Raw genomic sequence first — 11,238 nt, 5'->3', positions numbered from 1 at the left:
GTGCATTTGTATGCTGCACCATACACTACTAGCCAGTACTGCTAGATACATTTACTTGTTTTTTGTTTGTTTGATTGATTGATTGGTTGGTTGGGGTTTTTTGTTGTGTTTTTTTAGAATTTTGTAAAATACATATTTTTCTTAAGTTTTCTCCTCTCTCACCGTTTTCCTATCCACTTCCCTTTAGCCACACTAACCCAACGACATGGTTTCTCTTTTATATGCACTCTGTTTCTCAAAAATGAAAACAAGACTAAAAATAATCACAAAAGGCCAAAGATCTGGATTTTTGTTGGCCATATGCTTCTGAACATGAGGCATACTCAGAAATGTGGTTGATATAACATCTCCATTCCATTGAAGGATATTGATTTTTCCCTCTCCCAGAATCTGTGGACTTTAAAGAGGTGCTTGGCTAGGGGTATGAGATTGTGCCTTCTTTCTCTCCTCCTCCTCACTGGGAGTTTCTCTGTCTTGAGCTTGTGTAAATCTTGTGCATGCTGATAGTCCTGTTATATCTGGAAAATGCCTTATCTTTAGTTATCCATGACCTCTGGCCTTTACATTTGTTCTGCCTTCTCATAATATCATGTATAAGCCCTAAAGATACATAGTTCTGAGTGCTTCAAAGTATCTCATTCTCTGCACATTGTCCAATTGTGGGTGTTATGTTAAACTTATCTGGTGAGGGTTGAGTGATGCATAAATTTAAGGTTGCAGTCCTGTGTCATTAGGAATCATTTTATTGATGTATTCATTTAGCAGAATACTAGTAAGTTTTTACCTAGGGCTGATGACCAGTCTTATCATGGGAGACCATAGAATTCATAGCTAGCTTATATTCATGATTGCTTTTTTTCCTCCTGTACTGTATGTTTTACCTTCCTGAGAACTATGAATATGAATCTATGGACATGAAATATCCAGTTAAGCACCAACTCTATTTCTCACTTTTCAAAGAATCTAGGTCTTATGTCAGGTTCTGAATGGGAGTTAATTGAAAAAGCAATATAGCCTCTATATTTTGGTGTGCCTGTTGGAGCCCTTGGACTAATTAATCAAAAAGATGTAACCCATTCCTTATAGTGGAGTTTTTGTTAGCATATGGTGTTGGATTGGGGTTTTGTCTCTACTTTGCCATAGGAATGCCACTTAAATTGATTTAATATGCACACACATACACATGAGGAAGCTTCTATGGGATTAGAATTAGTATCAGTATACAGAATTCTACAGTTCCCTCTGGTTCCTCAGAAGACCGTTAATGTGGACCAGAGAGATATAAAGGTGCTTTCCCTTTGAAACTGTTGTTTTTTGGCAAGTGATTGTCCATAGTTCCTGTGAATCTTGCAACCATTTCCTGGAACAAGATAGAGCCCACCCAGGTTGACTGGGTAATCTTTAGAGAACAGGGGAACAGGGGAAAACAAGCTTATCTGGCTCTTGTCCTTATGTTTTCTCTGCCACACTTGTGCCTTAAGGTCAAGTTGGAAAGATTGATCAAACTTAGAGGTGACTTTACACAGATCAGAATGTATTTGATGTATCCATAATAGTTAGACAGATTGCCATATGCTCCCCCAAACCTCTGGGTGTCCAGAGGAACACTGCCAACCAGGACTTCTGAGGGTCGTGGCATTTCAGGCTAAAGGTAGCTGGAATGGCCAAAGCACTTTGTCATAGATCTTTAGCCTCATTTTCAAAAGCCTCATTTCAAAGCCTAACTTTGAAGGATGGGCAGGGGGGCCCTCCATCAATGAAAAGAGATATCTTACCTCTTGATTAGGGATGGACAGATGTAGAAGGAACAGCGGGCTGCGTTACTGCCGCCCGACTCCCGGCTGCCTAGCTAGTTTATGCCCCGAAATAATAACACATATATTCATTTAGACACTGCCTGGCCCATTAGCTCTAGCCTCTTACTGGCTAACTCTCACATCTTGATTAACCCATTTCTATTAATGTGTATCGCCACTTGACTGTGACTTACTGGCATGAGTCTAACCACTGGCCGTCTTGGGTAGGAGAAACATGGCATCTTCCTGACTCTGCTTTCTTCCTCCCAAAATTCTGTTCTGTCTTCTCCACCCACCTATGTTCTGACCTATCAGGCCAAGCAGTTTTCTTTGTTAATTGACCAATGAAAGCAACAGATAGATAGAAGACCCACCTACATCATTTCCTCTTTTTCTGTTGAAACAAAAAAGAAAGGCTTTAACTTTAACATAGCAAAATTACATATAACACAACGGTTGTAAAGCAAGAATTACAGTTACAATATTTATATATATTTTATCTTTTATCATAACTAAGGAAAACTATAACTATGACTATTCTTCAACTCCATCAATAACTCCAGAAGGATATAATATTACCTAATTAAACAAGAAGTAAGCAACTTCTAAAACTCTAGAAATGACAGAGACATCTTGCTGCCTGGACAGTCACCCAAAGTTCTTTTGTATGGTTGGGGCATCCATCTTTGGCCTTCAGGCCCATAGTATCCAGCAGACATTTCCATGAAGCAGGAAATTTCAAAGAGAGTTCAGTCAGTTTTTGCTGTGTCCTGCAGAAATTCTTGCAGACTCTTTCATGAGTCAGGAACCCCGAAGGACCATCTCACCTTTAGCAAGTTCAGCAGTCCTCTCTCTGCGGGTTCTCTGTGTCTAGTTTATGCAATAGTCCAGGCAAGAACAATTTCTTGCCCAAATGGCTAACCAACTCCATAAGGAGCCTCTTTGATGCCCATCTTCCTCTTGAAGTAGATTAGTGCTGCCAGGATCAGACGTGTCTCATTGTCATGAAAAATCCTAAGTTATTAAAACATTTAAAATGCCATATTCTCTTGTGTCCAGTTCTCACATGCAAATATTCGCATTGAGGACTGCTGCAACTGCATTGCATGTGGGGACAGTAAGGCCTTCCCAAATCAATTGTCTGAGTAATATTTCCCTAGTGGGGCCAAGGTCTACTCTCCACTACGCTACCTGAGACATTAGACACCTTCCGGATATGGGAGAGTCCACCTGTTGGGGTGCAATCTAGGACTGATTAACAGCTTTCTGTCCCAGGTTGACCGGAAAGGCTTCTGCTGGCCTTTGAGGCCTGAGATTACTGGGGGGTGCACAGGGACTGTAGCGGCTAGGGCTCATGCCATAGTGTGAGGGAGTTTTCACCATCAGGGGCAGGTGGACATTGAAGCACTTCCCTCCAAGAGTGCCTCAGGAGAAGTGCTGTTCCCCACAGCAGGAACAGAGCTGACAGGGAAGTGGCTTTTGCAGTCCTAACTGTGGTTGTGCTCTCCTTAGCATTTTTTTGCAGGGCTGCCTGTCTCCTCCTCATTGGATGCCAAAGAGCGATCAGTTATGGAAGGGGGGTGGGTGGGGTGATTACGAGGTTACCCATTTTGAGGGAGACAGCAGAGAGATGATGGCAGTTAACAGGGGTGGAAAATTTTGTCGGACCTTCATGTTTTAGGCTTAGTCAGGGACTTCCTTGGTTTTTTAGGTCATGGCTGTATGCCAGCATGGTATCTTTGCATGAGAGATGTTTGGCAGCCAAGCCTTTGTTCTACCTCCTGGGGGTCAGCCCTTATGTGGAGGTGCTTGGTGAACTGAAACAAAAAATGCGTTTTTATAACCATACTGGCAGAAAAACATGACAGACATCAAGGAAGGAAAGAAATGGGGTCTCAACATTTTACCTGACAAAGGGACCAAAACCACACAATATTGATGGAGCTCCTGACTGAAATACACCATCTTGGGGGTGCTGTCCATTGCCGCAAGTGAGAAGGAGACAACTAGAACCTGTTCAAATGCCAGATGTTGCAGGGTCTTAGAGACTCCTTTGGGGGTGAGATTGAGAAGCCACCCTATCAATGACATAGAGACCAGGAGTCAAGTAAAAGGCAAACAGCAAACTCATTTATTCAGCAGCGAGGAGAGCCTTGTGGTTCCTCCTCCCAGCACCCTGTTTACATTCTAGTCCACTGACATCCTGTGGTCACCCCTCATTGGCTAGGCATGATCAGGGTCTCTGACAGTGCCTGCTGTTAGGCACTCAGGTTGGCTCATCTTTCGGCCTTGTAGGCCTTATCTTCCTACCATTCTCATTTTACCCACAGTTTTATTAGTTTCCAATGATATATCTGTTGTAATTTTAGTACTTTTTCTAATCATATGGCCATGTTTTAAACTTTTATTACTATACCAGTAATCACTCTTGGGACCGATAATCAAAAAGCATAAAAACAATCCTTACCATGACAGACAACATCTTACTGTCTATTCCAGGAATAGCATTTATCCCCTGTGACCAAAAGAAGAAAAAAAAAGAAAAAGAAAAAGAAAGAAAGCATTTGGAGTCTGTAGAGTATCATATTTGGGGGTCCATAGTATTGTGTTCTTTTGTCACCACAAGTCATCATCTTCTTCCTGTTGGGTTGTCTCCTCTTGATATGATTGTTTTCAGTCTTCATGTGTTTTGTCTACTGGTTTCCAGGGTGCAGTTCTGGTTGAATGCATCAGAGTAGGTACCAACTAGGACTTTGATTTCCTGGAAAGAAGCAGTATAACCTCTCCTGAATGTTAGCAGGACATCGTATTCTTTCTTTTGATTAGTTTCTTGATTTTTACAGTTTTAATATACCTTAAGCTCTATCTTTTTTAGTGCCAAATACTTTGGGCCAAAGAAAAAGAACTAACCTTTAAAGTAAAAACATTTAAAGTTGAGATAGCTGCATATACCATAGTATGTGCTGATTTAGGTGACTTTATACCCTTTATTTTTAAAATTTGCTGTTTAAATATTTGATGGTGTCATGTTGTTCTATAATAGCTTGATTATGTGGAATATGAAGGATTATAGTAACATTATTAATATCACATACATTGTTTAAAGTGTTTACTTTAAGTGATGTATATTACTGATATACATCAGCTTGAGTATTAGATGAGAATTAAGTATTAACAAACTTGGAAACTTAGAATAAGTATGAATATAAGTTATGAAACAACTCTTGAAACCATTGTCTTATAGATGCCTGAAAGAGGAGAGAAATAATTGTGAAATAACATTGTTAGTGTGGGTGGATGTAAGTCTTGAAGTTTCTAGGAAAGAAATACTTTGAACACAGTGTGCAGAGTCAAAATATTCAATAACTGAGAAACATCTAAGAAAAGCTGATTGATTATAGTATGTTTATACCGTTGAGCTGTGTAGTCAGGTGTGGGTTTTTTATTTTTTGTGGCGGATGTAGAATTTATATATAAAATACAAGCTCCTTGTCCTTTTGAAGAGCCATCTGTAAGAGCAATCTCTAGACTTTTTAAGACATAATTTTATATGTTATTCATGGCATATCTTCAAAAAGTCTTGAAAGATCTTGCTGATAATGGTTATCTATAGATCCTGAGTAACAACGTGCCATTACTTCCTGCCAGTGTGAAACAATCAGCCTGCAATTATTTAATTGGCTCAATGATTTGTTTAGGCTCTGTACCAATAAGTTGTCCTTCTTATCATTATCCAATCTATGATTTCTTGTTGCGAGGCCAGAACGGATTCCATTTTGATCCTGGGACCTTGTGGGACTTTGAACTTCACCACAACCCTGAGAAAAGCCAGGGGTTGCTAGCCCCCTTTGTAGGGAAGTATTAGCTAATGGGAAAAACCCAGGTCACACAAAACTACTGACATGATGCTGACCACCTAACTTCCCCTATCAGTTGAGTAACAAGGGACCAATCAGATAAGTTTTCAAGCAGCCTCTGTGGTTAGCAAAGGGTCAGCAGATATCCTGAGGACTTGACCACGGGACAGTTGTTATGAGTGAACAACCCGCCCTAGGCAATGACAGCCTATTAGAGAATAACAGCTAAGCTTTACCTAACCTTTAGACAATTGCAATAAGTAATTCTGTATTTTGAGATTGTAATCTTGTGGTGGTCTTTTGATTTTTGTCTTTATAAACCCCTTACAAAAATACTGGGTCCTTCTCCCTCCATCTGCTGTGTTGTGTCAGACTGTGAGGCAGGAGAGCCACCTATCCCTGGTGTTTAGGCACAGACCTGCTTATTGCTACACTGATCCCAGGTTATGCCAGTCTCTACTCAGATCACACATGAGGGTGAACCCACAAATGCCTGGCCCAGCAACCACAGGGAAGCCTGAGCAGCCGTAGGGTCCAGTCAGCCTGTGGTGTCAAGATGTGTACAGCAGATGTTTTTCATTTTACAGTCCTTCTGAAAGGGTCCAAGCCATGAATTGCTCACATCCAGATTGCAAAATAATTGTCCAAAATTTTTATATTGCTTCCTGGGCACTTGTAGTTTTCACTATCAGTGGTTTTTTGTTCCAGAAACCAAAGAATGAATTTTAAAGTTATTTGTATGAAATTGAAGAGCTGTTGTTTTGAGTATTTTGCTCCTCTGAGTCTTAACAAACCTCTTAGTATTTGTAGGAAATACTTTGCCTCAAGGATTAAGAAGAACCCATACTGTTTAACTCTTATTTACCTTTGTGAGACATTGGATGGTGGAACCAAATTCATAACCTCTACTTTTATTTAAAATTTTTTCTTATCTTCTGAGGGTCCAGTTCTACATTTTGGGTTCAAGTTACAGATGTCTCTGCAACTACCAATGCCAGGAGATTAATGATCCAAGGAAGCAAGACGGCAGTATGGGTCAGCTCGACTAATTAGCTGGTGTTGATTTGAACTTTGGGAACCTGGCCCTGAATAGTTTATATTAGACATGTTTAAGCACAGCAAAAATTTGTCTTTTACACTACAAAATCAATGCCAGCCTTTCCATTTATTACAAGTTACATGTTTCCAAACGATATCCTCCTGTAATCCTCAAGTTTGGCACACTTGTTTCCTGACAGCAGAACTGAAGTTTGGGTAGCACCATCTTGCTACAGTCCCCGTACTGATTTCACATTCTTTTATTATGTTTTTATATTATTTTCATGTAAGGTCACAAAGTGAGATAATGATTTGCTTTTCTTTCTTCTAGCCCTATCGTGCTTTCATAACAAGGAGCTGTTCAAAACAGAGAACAAACAAGAATTTGTCAACAGAGAAGGATCAGGACAATTTGAAAGTAATAACCTCAGAAAGTTACATGTAAGGAAATTCTGGGAATGTACAGGTGACAATGAAGAGCATGAATTATGTGTTGACGGATATGATCTTTATGCAACACTCACTGCTGACATTCCTAACAGAGGAGATCGAGAAACTTCACCTTCTCCTGACAGGGCTCACCTTGGGCCACTTTCGCATTCACAGTGGGAGCCTCTTCTAGGAAAATGTTCACATCAGTTTTTGAAACATTACTTTACTCTACAGAGAAATGTGAATACACTGGGAAGTGACATATGTGGTTATAGATCAGAATGTTTGAGATATTTTTTATATAGTATGGGAATAAGTAGTACTTCAACACTTTGTGAGGAAAATAGAGTTAATAATACAGAAAAACACGTACAGTGTTTTCAGTGTGAAAAATGTTTGACTCCAAATTCTTTACAACTTCCTGAGCAATTAAATCTACTTTGTGACAAATTCTGGCATTTAGATCAACATAAGAATGTGTCAGCGAGGCTTGAATGTCAGTTGACAGGAATTACTAACCAAAGTAATGACTCATGGGCCAAGTATAATCATCATGTAACTCCTAATGATGGTCACATAAGTAATTGTTTTCTGGAGAATTGTTACAAAAATGGTAGATGTATGGATGTCTCTGGTCAGTGCACACTATCTCCTTTCCACCAGCAGGACCAAAGCCAAGAGAATTTATCCGAAAATAAGCAGCAGGATGAAATTTTAAAGGGGTTATCAAATTGTCCTTGTACTGAAACTAGGATTACAGGAGAATTTTACAGACAGGAATGTGATAAGTACAGTAAAGTCTCAGTTGAATCATCTAACATAGAGAAGGATAATATAAATGATATTAGAAGAAAACCATGCCTGTTTATTGGAGGTAATAATTCCTTCAATTTCCATTTAAATGTTCAAAATGAGTCAATCCATACTGGAGAAAAACCTCAGAAATATGAAGTATACAGACCAGAGTTTACCCCTCCTTCAAATTTTACAGGGCATTCAAGATTTTTTGTTGGTCAAAAATATAAGAAATCTGGGAAATGCTCCAGATCTTCAGGCCTCAGGATTAAGATGCTTCCTAGTGGAGAAAAAGCATGCAAATTTACAGAATGTGGAAAGTCCTTTCCCCAGTTCTCAGGCCTTAGAAAGCATTATACAAACCATACTGAGGAGAAACGTTACAAATGTAAAGTATGTGAAAGGACTTTTTGCACAGGATCATATCTACAAATTCATCATAGAATCCATACTGGAGAAAAACCATACAGATGTAAAGAATGTGGCAAGTCCTTTACTCATGCTTCTTCTCTTCAAGTTCATTACAGAGTGCATACTGGAGAGAAACCTTACAAATGTACAGATTGTGGAAGGTCCTTTACCCTGCGCACACATCTTCAGAACCACCACAGAGTGCATACTGGAGAGAAACCTTACAAATGTAAAGAATGTGGAAAGTTATTTGCCAAAGGATCAAATCTTCAAGATCATCAGAGAATTCATACTGGAGAGAAACCTTACAAATGTACAGATTGTGGCAAGTCCTTTACCCTGAGCACACATCTTCAGAACCACTACAGAGTCCATACTGGCGAGAAACCTTACAAATGTAAAGAATGTGGAAAGTCCTTCGCCAAAGGATCAAACCTTCGAGCTCATCACAGAATACATACTGGAGAGAAACCTTACAAATGTACAGATTGTGGCAAATCCTTTACAAACAGCTCAAGTCTTCGAAAACATCACAGAACCCATACTGGAGAGAAATCTTACAAATGTAATGAGTGTGGCAAGTCCTTTGCTTGGGGTGCCTATCTTAAAACTCACTACAAAATGCATAGTAGAAAGAAACCTTATAAATGTAATGAATGTGGCAAGTGTTTTGCTGAGGGCTCAGCTCTTGAAACCCACCACAGACTCCATAGTGGAGAGAAACCTTTCATATGTACAGATTGTGGTAAGTCCTATTCCTTTAGCTCATCTCTTCGAAGACATCGCAAGACCCATACAGGAGAGAAATCTTATAAATGTAAAGACTGTGGCAAGTCCTTTTCTCAGGACTCACAACTTCAGACTCATCTAAGAATACATAGGAGACTGAAACCTTACAAATGTAACGAGTGTGTAAAGTCTTTTACCAAAAGAGCATATCTTCAAGTTCATTGCAGAATCCATACTGGAGAGAAACCATTCAAATGTAAAGCATGTGGCAAATCCTTTACCAGGGACTCAACTCTTCAAGTTCATCATAGAATCCACACTGGAGAGAAACCTTACAAATGTACAGATTGTGGCAAGACCTTTACCCAGCACTCACATCTCCAAAGTCACTACAGAATCCATACAGGAGAAAAACTTTACAAATGCAAAGGCTATGACAAGTCTTTTGCTGTGGGCTCAACTCTTCAAAAACATCAAAAAATCCATTCATGAGAAAACCTTTATAAATGTTCAAATTCCATTACCTGGTTTTCAAACCCCTTATTTATTTATTTATTTATTTATTTATTTATTTATTTATTTTACTTTTTTGGTTTTTGAGACAGAGTTTAAAGCCTGTCATGGAACAAGCTCTTATAGACCAGACCGGCCTTGAACTCACAGAGATCTCCATATCTCTGCCTCCCAAGTGCCGAGATTAAAGGTGTGTGCCACCACTGCCTGACTCTGGTTTTCAAATCTTAAGTATCACCATGGAATCCATAGTGGACACAAACCTTAGAGATGTAAAGAGTGTTTGAAATCCATTACCACAATTCTAAATTTAGAACACATAAGATTTAGGTAAGAGACAGATTCAAGCATAATGCTAACCCACTGTTCACCCAAGAAAAATGATCTTTAGCATGAGTAGAATAGAAAGAAGCTTCTAACCAATGTTCAAACCTTAACATCAGAGAGTAACACCAGGAAAATCTACACTTGTATGAATTTGAAAACATTTTACCCGGAAATAAACCTTATATTCATTCTTGTATTTTGAATGTAAATGACTCTCACTGGCACATAGGGAGTGACAGTATTAAGTGGTGTGTCCTTGTGGGAAGAAGTGTATCACTGTTTCAAATGCTCCAGGTTGGCTCAGTGTCTCTCTTCCTGCTGTCTGCTGATATGGATGTAGAACTCAGCTACCTCTCTACCACAGTACTGCCATGTTTCCTGTCATGATGATAATGAACAATACCCCTGGAAATGTAAGCCATCCCCAATTAAATGTTTTCCTTTATAAGAGTTACTGTGGTCACTGTGTCTCTTCACAGCAATAGAAATTCCACCTAAGTCATCCACTAAGCAATTTCTTTGAAAATAGGCGGTATATGTTCTAATGCTCATATAGAAGTAAGTCTGAAATCAATTGTTAATGGTTTAGAACTTATAATTTAAGGTATTAAAACTTGTACCAGAATAAGATTTCTGGTAACTAAAGTCAAGCTTGCATTTTTTTGTATATTCGAGTTGAACACTGTATTTTCATTTGTAGCATATATTTCAGTGTAAAGATTACTGTGCTGATAGTATTTGATCTTTAATTATATCTTACAGATTGTTTATGACATTAAATTAACTCTTGTCTATATTCCTAATTAGTAAATTAAAATATTTACTGCTGCTTTGGGTTATGAATGTTTTATACTGGAATGGTGGCATTAATGTTAGCTGTAACATGAGTGATAATTTGTACAGAAACTTTTCATCATAAAAGAAATAATGAGAAAGTAGATGCTTGTGGTGATATTTTGTTTGTGCTCAAATAAAATTTGCCTGAAAATCAGAGGGCAGAGCTAGCTACTAGTTAGTGATAGAGGCTGGGCAGTGTTGGCACATGCCTTTGATTCCAGCACTTGGTTTCTCATGCCTTTGATCCCAGTACTTGGGAGGTGGAGGCAGAAAGTAATGTGGCTGGGTGGAGAGAGCAGGAGAAGACAGGAACTCAGTCCTTTCGGATGATTTCATAGAGGTAAGAACTTTAATGGCTGGCTACTTTACTTCTCTGATCTTTTAGCTTTTACTCCCTAGTATTTGTCTCCAGGTTTTTATTACTAACACCAATTAGATTAGTACTTCAGGTACTTCTTAGGGAAGTGGAAGGAAGTAGATATGATACCAGGTGTGAGGAGCAT

General features: G+C 39.0%; 1 protein-coding gene across 1 annotated transcript; it reads left to right on the top strand.

Annotated features, from left to right (window-relative positions):
* Window positions 1–7,479: 7,479 nt before the first annotated feature.
* Window positions 7,480–10,714, top strand: LOC121449440 (gastrula zinc finger protein XlCGF26.1-like). The gene has a single exon (XM_041653864.1). It carries the CDS (start codon window positions 7,745–7,747, stop codon window positions 9,548–9,550), a length of 1,806 nt encoding a protein of 601 aa, XP_041509798.1. The 5' UTR covers window positions 7,480–7,744; the 3' UTR covers window positions 9,551–10,714.
* The last annotated feature ends 524 nt before the right edge of the window (window positions 10,715–11,238 follow it).

Source organism: Microtus oregoni, unplaced genomic scaffold (assembly GCF_018167655.1).
Source record: "Microtus oregoni isolate MIOR12 unplaced genomic scaffold, Mior012 000006F_ref0000085, whole genome shotgun sequence".
NCBI lineage: Eukaryota > Metazoa > Chordata > Mammalia > Rodentia > Cricetidae > Microtus > Microtus oregoni.
This window is presented reverse-complemented; position numbering and strand designations above follow the sequence as displayed.

Bases quoted from the DNA above. Each gene is read 5' to 3' on its own strand.
- LOC121449440 (XM_041653864.1), top strand. From the start codon at position 7,745: ATGGATGTCTCTGGTCAGTGCACACTATCTCCTTTCCACCAGCAGGAC.